The sequence below is a fragment of the Nicotiana tomentosiformis genome, chromosome 10, assembly GCF_000390325.3.
Source record: "Nicotiana tomentosiformis chromosome 10, ASM39032v3, whole genome shotgun sequence".
NCBI lineage: Eukaryota > Viridiplantae > Streptophyta > Magnoliopsida > Solanales > Solanaceae > Nicotiana > Nicotiana tomentosiformis.
The window spans coordinates 68200833-68218551 of record NC_090821.1 but is presented as its reverse complement, the minus strand read 5'-3'; the positions used below and the strand labels follow the sequence as shown (position 1 = coordinate 68218551).

At 36.1% G+C, this 17719-nt stretch overlaps 2 protein-coding genes across 3 annotated transcripts; one reads left to right on the top strand and one right to left on the bottom strand.

The window, feature by feature from the left end:
• The first annotated feature begins 1655 nt into the window (after positions 1-1655).
• LOC104096530 (choline/ethanolaminephosphotransferase 1) lies at positions 1656-11439 on the top strand. The gene is made up of 20 exons (XM_009602916.4): positions 1656-1794; positions 3496-3686; positions 4676-4685; positions 4785-4835; positions 5499-5576; positions 6595-6670; positions 6786-6808; positions 6895-6995; positions 7483-7577; positions 7726-7794; positions 8506-8575; positions 8951-9014; positions 9095-9135; positions 9211-9295; positions 9513-9575; positions 10053-10111; positions 10259-10311; positions 10574-10646; positions 10975-11020; positions 11099-11439. Exons 2-19 carry the CDS (start codon positions 3550-3552, stop codon positions 10994-10996), a joined length of 1170 nt encoding a protein of 389 aa, XP_009601211.1. The 5' UTR covers positions 1656-1794; positions 3496-3549; the 3' UTR covers positions 10997-11020; positions 11099-11439.
• Positions 11440-12037: 598 nt separating this feature from the next.
• LOC104096529 (uncharacterized) lies at positions 12038-16945 on the bottom strand. 2 transcript variants are annotated; one of them, XM_009602915.4, is made up of 8 exons: positions 16361-16945; positions 15537-15617; positions 15379-15438; positions 15135-15178; positions 12921-12963; positions 12708-12779; positions 12509-12610; positions 12038-12410 (listed from the first exon to the last, which is right to left on the bottom strand). In XM_009602915.4, exons 1-8 carry the CDS (start codon positions 16871-16873, stop codon positions 12291-12293), a joined length of 1035 nt encoding a protein of 344 aa, XP_009601210.1. In that variant the 5' UTR covers positions 16874-16945; the 3' UTR covers positions 12038-12290. The 2 variants fall into 2 exon arrangements, with proteins under 2 accessions (XP_009601210.1, XP_070043866.1); XM_070187765.1 differs by having other exon boundaries at positions 15537-15622; positions 16361-16499.
• Between the last annotated feature and the right edge of the window lie 774 nt (positions 16946-17719).

Sequence of the window (17719 nt, the reverse complement as noted above, 5' to 3'; positions counted from 1 at the left end):
AAATCTGATTCACGACAACTGATGAAAATGATGATATATTTGGTCAAACAGTTTATTTTCGTAAAAAATTGGATAAATAATATTATTCGTTTTCAAAGGCTTTCCGAATGAACATTTAGTTTAAGCTCATCCATCATGGGTGAGTTAATCACTTAAAAAGAAACAAAGAAGAAAAAAAAACATTTATATCAGAATGTTTATGAAACACCAAACTTGTCTGGAACTCATATACAAAAGGTAATTGTCTATGCTTAGATAAATTAATTTTTAGCATTAAACACGAAAGAACCTTATTATGCTTACTGAAGTTATTTTCATGTTGCTTTTGTTAAAAATTTACTTGGTAATTAATAAAAGTTTCTACTCACCAAAAAAAGAAAAAGTTATATTCTTGGCGTTGACTATTGATTCTAATATATTTTGTTTACTCATAATGCATAATAACGAATTAGTAAAGATGTCGTGACATATTTTACTGGATCAAGATTAACTATTTAATATAAGGAGGTGCGAAAAAAATTAGAAAATACAAAAAAATTATAAAGGTACCTAAAAACTAAAAGTTGTGCTACCTTTTGTAATACTAAAGTTCGGTTGAGTTATACATACAAAATTGTCTACGATGTTACACAAGACAAATGAATTTTGAAAGCAACAATTAGATTTGGGAAGGGGAAAACTACTTACCAAAACCTATACGAGCATAAGTTCATCATGTTGTAGGAATTAATTGGGTCAAAACTATAATGTCAATCTTCATAACTTCATAAGTTCTTAATCAACTACAGACAATAATCATTTTTTAGGATTTAAACAAAATTAGCTTTGAAATTGATGATACGAAGAGTTTTAGAGCTAATTGGATATGATATTTATAAATGCTTGCATATACATATGAGAAAAATAATCTATTCTACCCTAACTAATTAAATTTACAAAAAGAATCATATTGCAACTTTTTCCCTTTTATTACCGCGCGGAACGCGGACAAATTTACTAGTTGATTAATAAAGTCGGTGTAAATTTTAAAATCTTTATTTTAATGCTAACTGAATACGATTTAGTGGTTAATAAAATCTGTACAAATTCTGAAACCAAAATTTTAATCCCAACAAACATAAAACACGAAATAATTTTCTTTCATTTGCCTAAACCGTTGAGTAAAGTTACCTAATATGAATTTTAAACATCATGTTATAAAAAATAACAAAAACAAACATAGGGAACTTGAGGACAAAAGACTAGTTTTCCATCCGGAAAAAATGAGAATCGAACTTGGCTTAAGCCTTAAGCAAATTTTGGAGATGTTCCCTATAGACTATATATATATATATTTTTTTTTTTAAAAGGTAGCCCGATTAATAAAGAATTTTGCCCTAATATAAGATCCGGAGAAGGGACAAACTCCAAGAATGTGTGATGCAGTTAAAATATTACGATTCTTGTGATTGATTTTACGGCTCGAACCCTAATTAACATGTCACACCGAAATAAGTTACCGTTGCTAACGGGAACAACCTATAGGCTATAGCTTTAGGTACTACAAAAGCTTGAACCTTTTTATAGACGAATGATCCTCAATCAAACATTAATATACTTAATTAAAAAACATAGGTCCGGCCCCTGCCCACCCCACGTACTCCAAAGTCTTAACCCCCTCCTCAAATTTCCATTTTTCTCTTCTTTTGCTCCAATAATACTCGTTACTTTCTTTTTTTTGTATTCCAAGAAACAGAAAGCATTTGCTCATCGCTTCTCCAGGGGATCACTCCCTGCATCCTCTTTTCAACAGAGGTTAGATTTTGCAAACTCTTATAAAGTCTCAATTTTTCTTTCAAGAATGGCTATTTCTTTTCATATCATTGCATTATAAAGATGCCCTTTTGGTATTTCTTCATTGTTTCTTAGATTCAATGTTTAAAATCCCATTTTGATACTGTAACTATGGAATTGCTTATGAAAATTTGTCGTATTCTTGCATACTAAGCATACCCTTTTCGTATTTTTGCTCAGTTTCATAGATTCAATGTTCAAAATCTCATCTTGATACTGAAAGTCTGGAATTGCTTTTGAAAATTTGTCATATTCTAAGCATACCCTTTTCGTATTTCTGCTTAGTTTCACAGATTCAATGTTCAAAATCCGATCTTGATACTATAACTATGGAATTGCTCATGAAAATATGTCATATTCTTGCATTGTAAACACACCCTTTTCTTATTTTTGTCTAGTTTCATAGATTCAATAAACAAAATTCCATTTTGATACTGTAACTCTTGAATTGCTAATGAAAATTTGTCATACTCTAAGCATACCCTTTTCGTATTTCTGCTTAGTTTCACAGATTCAATTTTCAAAATCCCATCTTGATACTATAACAATGGATTGCTCATGAAAATATGTCATTCTTGCATTCTAAACACACCCTTTTCTTATTTTTGTCTAGTTTCATAGATTCAATGTGCGAAATTCCATTTTGATACTGTAGCTCTTGAATTGCTAATGGAAATTTGTCATACTCTAAAGCATACCCTTTTCGTATTTCTGCTTAGTTTCATAGATTCAAAGTGCGAAATCCCATTTTGATACTGTAACTCTTGAATTGTTAATGAAAATCTGTCATACTCTAAGCATACCCTTTTCTTATTTCTGCTTAGTTTCATAGATTCAATGTTCAAAATTCAACCTTGATACTGTAACTCTGGAATTTCTTATCGAAAATTGTCATATTCTTGCATTTTAAGCATACCCTTTCCATATTTCTGCTTTGTTTCATAGATTCAATGTTCAAAATCCCATTTTGATACTGTAACTATGAAATTGCTTATCGGTTTGTTATATTATTGGATTCTAAGCACACCCTTTTCATATTTCTGCTTAGTTTTATAGATTCAATGTTCAAAATCCCATTTTGATAGTACCCATGAAGTTTGTTTGCTTATTTGTTCTTTTTCCTGTCAACTCTGGAATTGGTATTGGAAAAGTTGTGTTGCTACTTTTTCTCAGATTCAAATGTTCAAATTCCCTTTTCAATAGCCCGATCAAATTATTTTCTTTTTTAACTATGGAATTGGTTTTGAAAAATTTGTCATAAGGTTCCAAGCACACCTTTTTCGTATTTCTACTTTGTTCTCAGATTAAATGTTCAAGATCCCATTTCGAGAGTCCCCATCAAATTTGTTTTCTTTTTTTGCTCTGGTGATGGTTCGGAAAATTGGTCATAGTCTTGCAGCTTAGGTGTGCTGTTTTGTGTTTCTACTTTGTATCTCAGATTCAATGCTCAAATTTTCTTTGTCTGCTAGCTTTTTGGAATTGGCTTAGAAAAATTGTCTCCTATATTACAATTCTAGGCATGCCACTTTTGTGTTTCTACTTTGTTTCTCAGATTCAACATTCAAAATCGTATTTTGGTAGTCCTATCAATTTTCTTTTTCCGTTAACTTAGATACTGGTTTTACCGTTTTTGAAACTTTTAACCGTATTATTTTTGTGCAGATTCCAATTGGTTTATAGGTGATTCCAGAAGGAGCGAGAGGAAGGAAAGAAAGGATGGGTTACATAGGGGCACATGGAGTGCAAGCGCTTCATAGGTACAAATACAGTGGGGTAGATCACTCCTATGTTGCTAAGTATGTGTTGCAGCCATTTTGGAGTCGCTGTGTCAATTTCTTCCCCCTTTGGATGCCGTAAGTTTTCCCTCATTCTCTCTGAATTATGATGAATCTTTTTTCCTTGACAATTTTGTGCATATGTGTGTTTAAATTTCTAGTGTTTGTGTAGTGATGTTTCTTGTATATGGGTTCCATTTATTTGCTTCCTTAGTGAGCCCACAGGGTCTTGCTGTCCATTCATTTTGGCAAATTGGAGGACAAGAACTTCTTTTATTACCTGTCAAGAGGGAAGCAAAGAGACGATAAAGAAGAAAACATTTCTATTAGGAATTTAGAATAGATGGTGATGTGGAAAGAGGAGATACATAGGAGTTTCTGGATGATTTTTGTCTATGGATGGTCTAAAACTTAAAGAGTCTTTCATCCATAAACATCTTCCCGCTGCAACGCCCTCCCCCCCAAAAAATATATAAAATCTGCCTATTCAAACCCTTGTACTGCTTCTATTCACTGGTAGAATTAATTGTTTGAACACCCTAGAGTAGAAGAGCAGATATCGGAAGTGAAATGGAACAGCGGTATTGTTGGTGGAATTTCGAATGAAGGAATATGGATTTTCTTTTCTTGTTTTCTATGAATCTACGGAATGCCATATTCTATAATGGTGATTGCACTAAAGCTACTTTCAGGATCTTGTTACTGAGGCAAACTTTTTGCCACTCATAAAGCCTCCTTGATGATGAAGACGATGATCATAATGACAATAATAAAAGGAATTAACAATTATTAGATAGCAAAATTTGGGTGGAGTATTAGGAAAGGATAGACCATTTCTCTCTATAACTATATATTGGACCTGATGTTGTGTGTGTATACATATATATGTTAATATGAAGTGCATAATCATCAGGTGCCAGAAGAAATAATCTAACATGAATTTGTCACCATTTGTAACTTTTACTTGCTAATGGCATTAGCCAGATGATCATGCTGTATCTTTTTCTCCTTTTCCGGAGTTAACTGACAATTCTTTTTGGTGTGCATGTTCTTTATACATTCCCCAGACCGAATATGGTACGTCCCACTGTAATCTATGGTTTTTGTTGCAAATGTTATTTTTCTCATTTGTATGTTCTCCGCGCTTTGAGGTCTGATATATAACTTCCGTTGCAGATTACACTTACTGGATTTTTGTTCTTAGTCACATCTGCATTGCTCGGATATGTGAGTTATACTTTGTGTCTCTCAAGCAAGTGCACGTGCATTCTCTCTCTCTCTCTCTCTCTCTCTTCTGTATTCATCGTACTAGAAGATAACATTGGTTGCTTATCCATGGGTAATAGGACAATTTTCAGCCCACTGTTTGGTTTCTCCTGCTTCTTGTTTTGAAGTTTCAGTTCATTATACTGCTATGGAACACATCTTCTCGAAATTTGCTTCAGCTCCTGTAAAACGGACTGTAGATTAGAAGTATGTGTAGTCTATTGCAGTAGATCAGAATACCTGATTATAATGATTCAATAAGTTATAATACTGGAGAGGCATCCAAAGGATTTGAATTTTAGTATCTTCATTCTACGATATGGTGGAGAGTTGGATTGTCAGCAACCATGCCTTCCACTGGAAGAGAGCTTGATATGCTGCTCGAACACTCTCATTTTTTTTCTTTTTAAAAAAAAAGATGTGTTTAACAAAGTTTTTGAGATGGTGTTATGCATTTGTTATGCTTGCCACATCCTTATATATTATTGTCGAATGCTCTTCTGCTTTCATGATGATGTAACTCATGAGTCTTTCCAACAATTTTTTTTGTGTTTTTTATTTTCAAAAGCTTTTTTTAATAGGACTTTCTACCTTCACTCTTACTGGATATGTTTTTGTCCGCAGATATATTCTCCACTATTGGATTCACCTCCTCCAAGATGGGTTAATTTTGCTCATGGATTGCTTCTCTTCCTCTATCAGGTTTGCCCGTCTTAGCCAGATATATGCTATTTGAGTTCCATGTCTAATTTGTACATAGAACTGAAAGCCTCAGTGTTTGGGGTACTTTAATTTGTGAACCTAGAGGGTAAACCGGTAAAGGATGTCAGTACATATAATTTTCAACCTTTTTGACTTAGAAGAAGAGTGGGAAACATATGCTGTTACAAGTAAACTTTTGGGGTCTCGACTCTTGATCCAATCTTTTAAGTTTTCCTTTACTTTGCCTTAGCATGTATGTGATCCAATTACCAACATTTCCCGTGTTGGTCTAGAAGCTAAATGACAGTTTAGAGAAACTTGTATGATTGTATCTCAGGGGGGCTTGTTTCATTACCATACCTAGAATGAACTTTTATGGGTGTATGTCATGTGCCTTTGACTATGTTATATGGACTCCGGAAGGGGCATGCATCCTATATCGGTGTGTTGAACTAATTGGCATGAGTATGTGCACTTTTTTGTTAATTTTTAGTGTATTTTGAATTATCTTACCCTACCCGTGTTACACCAGTTTGATATAGTTACAACAACGTAAATTAAGGATCCATGTATATGGACTTGAGGCATATGGTTTCTCTACAGAACTCTCAACTCTCATCTTGTGTGGTTTGTAGTTAGAGAACCCTGAAGTATTCACTTTTGATGCACTGGTTACTTCTATAAAATATTCATTTGAATGTGAAGATAGCATACCTAGGTAATACTGAAAAGAAAAGAGAGTCGGTAGTCCTGATGGAACCATGTAAGTAGTCTGTCGCCTGAAAATCAGGTATAAGAATTCAACATACATTTTTGCAGTTGAGTTCAGATAACCACATTGCTCTGTCCCACTTATCAGTTATCTTTCTGCGAATTTAGGCTCATCTTTGGTTCTCCCCTTGGGTAGTCAAAGTTATTTTTTATTTTCAAAACTGGCTTTAGAAATCTGAGATCTTTTGGTTTACTCTTCTGCTGGAGTTCCTTTTTGATTGTGTTGGGCTCTTCCGAATGGATGCAGACGTTTGATGCTGTTGATGGGAAGCAAGCAAGACGGACGAATTCCTCTAGTCCACTAGGAGAGCTTTTTGATCATGGTGATTGTTCCCCTCCCTTTTTTATTTATATATTCCTATATTATTCTCTCTCTAAGTTGAGCATGTGCTAACTGCTGCGATTCTGATTAGATGTCTTGGTTTTCACAATTTGCAGGATGTGATGCACTTGCATGTGCAGTATGCCCTATTTTCTGTTAATCCTTTTTCTTGCCCTGGGGCTGAGAAGACTTGTGACTCACAAATTTCGTGTTTAATCTGAGCAGTTTGAAGCCTTGGCTTTTGGGAGCACTGCTATGTGTGGACGAGATACTTTCTGGTTCTGGGTTATATCAGCTGTTCCTTTCTACTGCGCTACTTGGGAAAGGTTGGTGTTTTCGATGTAACTCTTCAGTATGTGTAGTTTTTAGATACTGACTTAGAATATTAGAAGGGCGGATTAGTAGCTAGACTGCTAGAGTAAGGAGATATAAATCAAATGTTGTGCACTAGTTGCGATTGCTATTTGAATAGTAATGAACTTAGCAGAAGATAATTTAATCTATATAAGAGAGATATGCCCTGGGATTTTGGTGCAACGGCAAAGGTAATGCAACACGGTATATGTGGTAGGCGCAAATCACAAATTCGAATCCTAGCTGGTTATCCAAGTCTTGTACTTAAGTGGATAAGGGTAGAGGGGCAGGCCCCATTTGCCCCTGATTTTCGAAGCCGAAAACAATGGATTTCTTGGTTATAAGGGGAAAAAACTATATAAAATAGATATCTTGTTCAATGTTTCATCCTAGTTTTCCAGAGAATTTTAGTATCTTTGGCCTCTTAATCTAGTGTTTGGATGTTACTCCTGTTTGCAGTTATTTCACCAACACTCTAATTCTTCCGGTAGTAAATGGACCGACTGAGGGTCTCATGTTGATATATCTCAGCCATTTCTTTACAGCTCTAGTGGGTAAGCTTGGTTTTTTCTCCCCCCCACCAAAAAAAAACCCCCTTTGAGATACATGTGAAACTGCTCAATAGGAAATCCCCTCTCTCGATTGTTTTGGACATTTCTACCAGTTTTCTCTATTACAAGCTTGACACTTCATATTTTTCAGGAGCTGAGTGGTGGGCCCAACAGTTTGGGAAGTCTATGCCACTTGTGAGTTGGGTTCCTTTTGTGAACGGTGAGGTTTGCATAAACTGTCCTTCATTTTCAGTTTTTATAGTTTCTTCCCCACCCTCTCTCTCTCTCTGTTTCTCTCTCTATGTATTGCGAAGTGCCGGGTATTGATCGGAGGTACTTTATCTGATATGATATTCATGTACTTATATAGTTTATAGTATGCTCTCCTTTTAGCTTGGTTTTGTATCAACCTTCTTGCTTTTTAATTTATTTTCTGCAGAGATTTCTTTAAAGTAGTTTTATGATTTTTCTAATAAATACTTTCTATGATTTTATATATTAAAGCTTGTAAGTTTTGAAGTTTGAATTCTGCTGCAAATGAGGTAAAACTTTTCTGTTTATGTAATTGCATGGCTTCTGAATTAGTCGTTGCTTACCGGCTCATGATCAAGACACTTTCTTGACCTGATTAAGATGTGTTACTTGCACCCTTTGTCCAATGCACCTCACAACATTTCACTTCTAGTACATATCGTGTCTGTCTCTTTCTTTTCTTTTCTTATTATTTTTCGAAATGTGATTTCCAAGTGAATTCATATTCTAGTTTTTATGTGTTGTGAACTCTGTGCCTCTATACCTGCCTTCAGATGATTGTTGCTTCCATGAGCATATCCATATGTATCATTTCTGGATACTGGCTATGTTTCCTGTCTGTTCCGAAGTTGATTTAGTGTTTCTTATTATTCTTATTCCTATTAACCTTTGATTTCAGAAATTCCGACCAATAAAGCCGTGTTGTTGCTGATGGTAGCTTTTGCTGTTATTCCAACAGTCTATTGCAAGTGAGTAATTTTTCATACTTCGATGGGCTTGAAATAGACATGTGTTTTTATTTTTCAGAACATTGGAAATGGCTTATTGGCATTGACAACATCTATCATTGCATTACAGATCTTGGCAACGTCTATCTTTAGCATTGTAGTATTTGCATCTCTTTTGGATAGTTAACTTTATTCCGCGTCGTCGTAGTTCACCTTTCCCCTTTCTGGTGAAAGCGTCGACTATTACTGCCATATTCATCATCTAAAGATTCTGAGATTCTAGCCCAGGATAAATAATGAAAGTCAGATTGTCCATAATTTAGTTGATATAGTACTTTAATCTGCTGTAACATGTAAAGCCAGTTGAAGAGTGTTAACGCCAATTTTTTTTGGCAGTGTTAACAATGTTCATAAGGTTGTTCAGGCAACAAAAGGAAGTATGGCGCGGGCACTGGCCATGGTAAGTACGTTTCTTAGATTATATACATGATTTGGTGGTTATAGTCTGTTTTTGAAAAATTTCATTTCTCATTTTGGCAGCTTTACCCATTTGTTGTGCTACTGGGAGGAGTGCTTCTGTGGTATCTTCTCTCACTTTCAGAATACTAATTATTTTTGGGACCATATCGTGGTATTTAATATTGGCTGTTATGCAGGGACTATTTATCCCCATCCGACTTAATGAAGAACTATCCTCATCTTATGGTAGTAGGAACTGGGCTTGCATTCGGATTTCTTGTGGTAATTTATCTCCATCTTGCTCTTGGTTTTAGCATTTTCACATTTTCTTGCTGGCCAACTATACTAAAATGAGATATCCAGCGAGCTGATAATTGCAGTATAGCGACATTTTAGTGGCATTCATGAATCTCATCTCGTGCTACTTGAATCTATGCCATCTCAAAAATCTATTTGAAGTTCATCTTAAATTTTTTCCAAGTAACGTTTTTATCTGCAGGGAAGGATGATTTTGGCTCACTTGTGTGATGAACCCAAGGGTCTGAAAACAAATATGTGCATGGTACGCTTTTTCTGATAATAATGCAAAATCATAACATATGCTAAATTAATTGCATAAGATCTTTCTATAGGCCAAGTGTCAAATTCTTTCTGTTAAAACTTAAAACTAATCATCTTTTCTTTTAGTTATAATATAATTCCATGACTTAACTATTTCGGCGTAGGAGTGTGACATCTATATCCTGGATTAATAAATCCTATTCTTACTTTATCAAAGAGAATTCTAATCTTTTGTGCGCAAAAAAAAAACAATTTTATTTCTTAAATTGAAAAATTAAGTGTATTAATTAGAGAAGTGTATCCCCAGAGTGCTTCGACAGAAAGTCTGCATTGTTCCGGTATAATCTCTCCTTTGAATGTTGGATACAATAGATGGTATGGTAGAAAACCAATTTATTGAAACAAAAAGAGAAATAAATAGATAATGCTTACATCATTGTGGTTTCGGTGTTTCTGAAGTCGAATTTTATGTTTGCAGTCTCTGCTTTGTCTACCTTTTGCCGTTGCAAATGCGCTCACCGCCAGACTTAATGATGGGTAAGTGCAAACTCTCTTGTTTTCTTGAAGGAATTTATGAATTTAAGTTATACCAACTTCGTGAGAGTATGACTTTTACATATCATTAATATTCATTTTTCAGAATTCTTGTATTCATTTACGCTCATGAGAATCTCTTCTTTGCAGAGTTCCTATGGTTGATGAGTTCTGGGTTCTTCTTGCTTACACTGCATACTCAGGTATTACATCTGCTTTTTTGATTTAGACGGATATGATATGCTGTTTTCTTGTGTTATATATTTTGAAAAGATTTAATTAAGGTTGGACGAAGTTGAAATATACTTTTCTGACACCTACTCTAACCTTATGACAAGTAAATTTGGTCTGCTCCATATTCTATTTTTGACCTAGAGATTTCCAATCTCAGTGTTTTATCTTGTCATTTTTTTAACTCCCACGTGTAATTGGCTGATTGTTCTTATTGTTTTTCCTCTTATTCAGTGTCACTCTATCTGCATTTTGCCACGTCTGTTATTCATGAAATAACATCAGCGCTCGGGATATACTGTTTCAGGTGAGATATATTGTGCTTGACTCTTATTGTCTTCATCGTGCCCAACTGTATCTGATTTTCTTTCAGCACAAATATCTAAAGTAGTACGCCTGCTTTCTCAATAAACCATAACCAACTTTTTTAAGTTTGTTAGAAAGATTCAAGAACCATATTCGTCCAGTTTCCTTATTGACATTACTGTGGTCAAGTAAATGTGAAAATTCTCATATCTCAACCTTATCGAGCATATAAACCTTTTCATGTCATCGATGTATTGAACAGTATGTTTCGACTAGTTTCATGTACTGTGAACAATTGATTCCTAATGCTTTTCTCTTTTGGATAACAGGATTACAAGGAAAGAAGCTTGATCCGTGTTTATGCTCTAATTTTTGGTACACGTTTAACCTTTTTCTCGTTCTTTTATAAACTAAGGTTATATTTTCCACTGATTGGTGTACTTTTGTTTCTAGCTTTCAACCTAGGAAAAACTACATGGGATTGAAGTTTTACTTTCTGTATCTAGCTGCTCCCTATAAACCGGATATTTCGGGTTCTCATTGCACGACTCTTTCAGGGCATTATTGTTTGAATTCATCTTCAAATTCAAGTTTAGTGAAGTAATTAAAACGATTGAGTTTCCGTTGAGTTTCCCTTTGGATTTTAGGAGACAAACGATTGTTTAGGTGTTTTTGATTAGTCAACCCTTCCAATGGTAATATTTCAAAATAGATGTCCTTTCAATTTCAAATTAAACGTCGTTGGTTTGATTTGACATGATATTTGAGATAATCCAATTCACTTAATGTTGTTATGACTGTGTCCATTGAGTTTTGAAGTTTGCTGGTTATTTTCCCTCCCTTATTTTCGGATGTGAGAAGGAAAAAACTAGAAGAGTTCTTGTATTTGAACAGATTTTAGTTTGTATTAGGAGTATATATTTTCCTAATTTAAAATGTGTAGCCAACATGAAGGAAGTGAGCATCTTTAGGTATTCAAGTAGGCAAGGACCATCATCACTTTATTTATTGAGATGAGAGTGCAATTACTAGAAAATTGGAATTTTTCTTTGGTAACTAGAAAATCTGCAAGAAGCTGCAGTGCATATTTAGAAACTCAGTAGATAATAATACATTCCCCTTTACCCTTCACTCAAAAACCAAGCTTTATAGTCCATGGCAAAATTTGAATTCGTGATATACGTCTTATTTCACACACGTCATGTGTTGCGCTCTTTCCCTTTAACTAAAGTCTTGGGATAATTTTTTAAAGAATCACAAACTCAAGCTTGAAGTCTACTACTGCAAATTAACATGGCTTTGAGGGGAAAAAACAGACCTCCAAATTTATGTCTGTGCAGTGGATAGGGATATTCTAAAGGGAAATATTGAAACAAGTACACACACAAAATATATGATCTCCCATCAAATGGCATCTTAAATGCTGGCAAAAATGTCTTATAAATACATTTACAACTGAGCAATTAATGATTTTGGTGACTTTGTATTGCTTTGCACAATAATTTGAACTTGATTGATCATCCACGTTGACAATCTTGTATCAATAATGATCAAAATAATCTTGTATGAACCATCACTGTGATGTAGTATTAGAGCAAAGTCCCATTTCTACAGCGTCTAGAATGAGACTGCACTTTTTGCCTGTTTAAATTGCTACGGCTAACCATCTTGGCAGTCTCAATGTAGCTTTCATCCCAAATTTGGTTAGAAAGATGGCATAGAGAAGATGCAGCAAGAACACGAAGAACGTACAATTTATCAAAAGCTGCAGGGATAGGAAGCAAAAAAAGTAAAAAGGACGAAATCAGTAGCTTCTTAGTTGTCAAAATTATTGACTAGATAAGAAGAAGTTATCGCACGTACCAGAGTCCCGAATAAGGTGTAGATAAAATTCATAGATGGAACTATCTGGCTGCCTAAGGATGTGAGAATGTACGAGAGAGAAGCATGAATATTTACAGTGATCTACAAAAGCAAAGAAGGAACACATGAGCGATACATTTCATTAGCAAAGAAACAATGGTAACAGACGTAAAGAAGAGAAAATGAAGTTATAAATTACCAGAGCAAGGATGTTTTCTCCTATTAAAAATGAAGATAATATAACATATCCTAGAGCACCTATAGCCCGAGCCTGCAAATCAAATATATCATCACTTGTCGGAATCATACATATATATAGTTGCGCTTGCCTTCACTTAGAAACTCTACACCCCACCATGATTAATACAAAACACCCTCAAAGAGGAAAAACAGTGGAAGGGAGAGAACATACAATAGAGCACAAGAAGATTGAGGCACCCCAATTTGTTTTCAACCTGACAAAGTAAGAAATAGAACAAAAATCAAACAGCAGCGACATTTAATGTGAAGGATGCAGAATGTGTTCCAGTGTATAACTTTGGTTATAGTAAAACCCCAGAAAGTCTGAACTAGTAGTCAGTACCAGGGGCGGAGGCAGAGGGGTGCAAGGGGTTTCAATAGAATCCCGTTCGTCGGAAATTTATACTCCTTCTGTTCCAATTTATGTGAACCTGTTTGACTGGGCACGGAGTTTAAGAAAAAATGAAGACTTGAAATTTGTGATCCTAAACAAGTCAAAAAGAGGTCCAAAGTATTTGTATGGTTATAAAAGCTTCTCACTAAGGGTAGAATTGGGAGTTTAAGCTAAATTGTTTTCAAATTTAGAAAGAAGTCATTCTTTTTAGAACGGATCAAAATGGAAATAGGTTCACATAAATGGAACGGGGGAGTACTATTTAAATAGGGTAAAAATGGTTTTTTTTCTTCTTTTTGCTTATACATAAGTTGAATCTTCTTGGCATAAGACATTCTTTTTATCCCCTTATTTGAATTCCTTGCTCCGCCACTGGTAAGTACACTATTATATTCATTTGTGCATATGACAAATCAATTGACTTACAACTCCAATTTGGTACTTTAAGATGTGAAATAGAGCAAGCGTGTCACGGGCCCATTTCCTTACATTGGGTAGTGGCACCTGCTCCGCCCGTGCGGCGCCCGCGGACTCCCCATTCGTGCCGCGGGCCAGCCTTTCCTATCCGTCCCAAGATTTCCCAAGCACGATCCTGTGCCTGTAGGTCGGGGCCTCGCCCCGACTTGTGCCGCCCGTAAGATGCCTAGGCCCTTGGCCCTAGACATGTCGTGGCGCTCCACCTTAGGATCACAATCCTTGCGCGCCCTGGGGACTTGGCTTAGGACATGTCTTGTCCTTAGCCAAAGACTGAGCAACGCTCTCGCGTGCACAGCCCAATCCTCAAGCTTACACTCGTCTAGTGCATCCGCGACTAGCTCGTGCCTCGCCCGAGTAAGGCAACCTTTAGTCCTTGGCCATTGTCATGCGCCTCTTTCGTGCCATGCCCATACATAGCCCTCTCGCAGCACGCTTCCATTCCGAAGTAGTGCAGTGTCGCCAACACCTGCACCTTTAGGCCAACGGACCCTTGCTTGCATGGCCTGAACCAAAGCCATGCTCACAAGTCGACACATGATGCCCCTATGACAGGTGCGTCAAGTATCCAATCGGCGTGGAGGTCTCTTTCCAACACTCGGCAGCCCGCGGGGCTGGCCGTTCCACGATAGCAGCCTCCACTGCCTACTTGATGCCCAACGCAGGCGTTGCGCAGCCCATACGAGTTCCCAAACTCGCATGGATGCCTTTGACACTCCCTTGAGTCATCTAGGCAGGCCCTTGGGGTTCGCCCCCAAGGCAGCTCGTTCTATGCGGCTCGGTGGCAGCACGCATGGGGGAGGCAGGTCGGAGCTTTCATCACCTATACCCCCCTTATATATGCTTAAAATTAAAAAGCCCAAGTTGCCCGAGTAGACGTCTCTTCGTCAGACCATCAGAAGGACCCTTTCTCACCAGTTCCTGGCCGAAGTTACAACTCCAAAATCTGGGTTGTAACAAAGCGTCCTCTTAGCGCATTCTCAATTTTCTTCTTCCATTTCTCTTTGGAGGTTTCGAAAAAGGGCGGGGCCAGAACAGAGAACGGGATCAGGCGATACATACTGGGGAAGACTGCAGAGCAATGTTTGCTCCTTTATTTGTTACTTATTCTGTTTTCGTTTTGTTGGGGTGGGGGTGGGGGTGGGAGAGGGACGTGTCTCCAATGAGAGTCGGAAACAACAATAACAACAACCCAGTATAATCCCACTAGTGGGGTCTGGGAGGGTAGTGTGTACGCAGACCTTACCCCTACCCTGGGGTAGGGAGGCTGTTTCCGATAGACCCTCGGCTCCCTCCCTCCAAGAACTCCCCACCTTGCTCTTGGGGTGACTCGAACTCACAACCTCTTGGTTGGAATTGGAGGGTGCTTACCACTAGAGCAACCCACTCTTGGAAGTGGAGGGTCGGAAACTAAGGTATATAACTCTTGGAAGAATTTCTGTTAAAATGGATTCCCATTACAATGACTTGACGAATAAGCATTCACGTATTGACGCACACAATGAAATAACTACATACCTCCATAAGGAACCCATTGTGAAGCCAAGTAAACCATGCATTAACTGAATCAGGACAATAAAAAAGTGTAGCTACGTTAGTAACAACACCACCTAAACATGAATAGTACTTTGGCAAAGCATAAAGTATTGAAGCAGAAGAACAGCAACCAAGGATGACAAGTATCATAAGAAAGCAATAAAGAAAATTTGATATTTCACTAACCTATATATACATCTTTTATGGTTTATAAGATTTAACTCACCATATAGTTTAATGCTTTCACTGGACCAGACAAGACAAACAAGAGCACAACAGTTGCCACCTAATCAGATGGTACAAATGACCGTTAGAGAAAGTAGATGAACAAGCGTTTAGGAACAAGTAAACGTTCAACCTATAAGGTATATGGAGGGGACAAACCATGGTTTTCCTGCCAGCTGCAACACCCCATCTCATCGAGGATATAACAATTGGCAACGCGAAGAAACAGCCGAAGTAATTCTGTGCTACATGGAAAGCCAAATTCCTTTAGGAGATCAAAACCAGCAGCAAATGACAGATAATACAAGGCAGGCACATAGAAATCGTAAAATAAAGTTGGATAGCTACAAAAATACAAAATGTTTAAACCTAAAATATCCCTCAACTGCCTGGTTCTTTTCTTCCTATTCCACAAGTTCCTCGAAACCATTAACAGAGCCAAGTATAAATAGTAAAAAGTAAAACTTTTGAAACAATTAAAGAAACAAAAGAAGCTGAGGGGATTTAACACCTAATATATATACATGAAAAAAATTTAACCTTATATACACAGTGTAATTTTCGGCGAAGGGGGTGAACCCCTTCCGCTCAACTAGCTCTGCCCTGCCCATAGCATTCTCGCAAAGGAGAAAAAGCAAATACAACATTTAGGAAAGCTTTATTTAATGTGCTTCAAGCCTAAATTTTTTTGTTCTTCAACAACATTTCCAACACTCCACAAGATAAAGAACTTTACTTACTAATTGCACAATAGAAACCTTTAACAAATTCAATATAATTCATAAACTAAAGTAATACTACAGTACTTCTTAACTCACAACAACCAATTAATTCCAACTTTTTCTTTTTCTCGCAACCAATAACCTAATGAAAAACAATCAAAATAAATTTATCACCCAACCTCAATATGAAAAAAAAAAAAAAGGGAAGCATTTCCTCCAAAAACCCATCAAAATTCTACATTTCAAGAATCATATATGTACCTCAATAGCAAGAGAATTGCTCAAGAGATAAGCCAATCCAGAAACAGCAGCAAACATAGCACCCTCTACTAATCTCAAAGTCTTCTTATAAACAACCCCATCTGCTGCTAAGTACTCATACTCTTCTGAATCTTTTAAATTTTCCTCTTCTTTATCACTCAAAGATTGGATTTTTATAGCTGTAGCTCTTACATTTTTTAGCTTAAAATTGTCATAATGAAGTGTTAAAGGCAAAAATTTTGGTTTGTGGGTAGTGAAAAAGAGAAAGTGGGGAGCTGAGAAAGATGAATGGGTTGATGAATTTCCTGAAATTGAAGAGAATTTGCTATGGTAATAGCTGTTGTGCTGGTGATGAAGTTTGAGAAGATTCATGGTGGAGAATACAGAGATTCTTGTTAGTTTGTGGTTTTTTTTACAGAGATTAAGGTTGCTGTTTTTTTTGATAGAGGGTGTTTGTGGGCTTTTGGACTTCGGGTTAGCCCGTGATGTTGCTTTAGTAGATTTAAGGCCCATTAATTTGATTTGATTAGCCCACAACACCAATGCATAAATTAAGAGGAAATGACGCTTATAGCCCTCCAAAATTTTTATTGGCCCATATTTTCTCCATTGACCCGAAATAGCCTTTGGGCCTAATTTATTGACAAGTTATAGCCACTTTTCTCAATAAATAGATTTTCTTCCTCTTGGACCACTGGTTTTCCTCTGCCCAAAGTATAGTTCCCTTCTCAATGTAACTTTTTTTTCCCGGAACTTTTTCTTTTCCCCACACCTTTTACTTTTCTCTCTCTTCCATTTGCATTTATATATTTTTTATTTATTTGGTTACATAGTGTAGTTAGCAATTAGCTTTTACAAAGACACTTGTATAAATCTGGATATGCATTTTTCAACTAGCACAATTCATTTAACATCCTCTCATTTCCTTATATTCATTTCTTTTCTTATTGATTCATTTTGTAATTTTGAGTTGTTACTTAAAAAAATGGAGAAACACAACAATTTTGCTTCTTATTATTATTATGCACAAATGTTTGCTTCTTCGTCTTATTTTTGTTTATGTGATTGTTTGTTCTTCATCATCTTCTTTTTCGGGTTCTAATGATATTTTATAAGTACAGATCTTTTGAAGTGGGTATTGGTGGTGAGTTAAAATTTTAACGGTGTTTGGAAGATACAATGCAATTTCATATAAAAGTTTTATATACACAGCGTATAAAAGTTGCATATGCACTGTTATATGTATATAATTACATTCTGTGTAATAATGTTATTATAAAAATTGTATATAGACTGTTTTACAATGTATAAAAATTATATATACACTATTACATTGTATAATTTTTGCATATAAAGTGT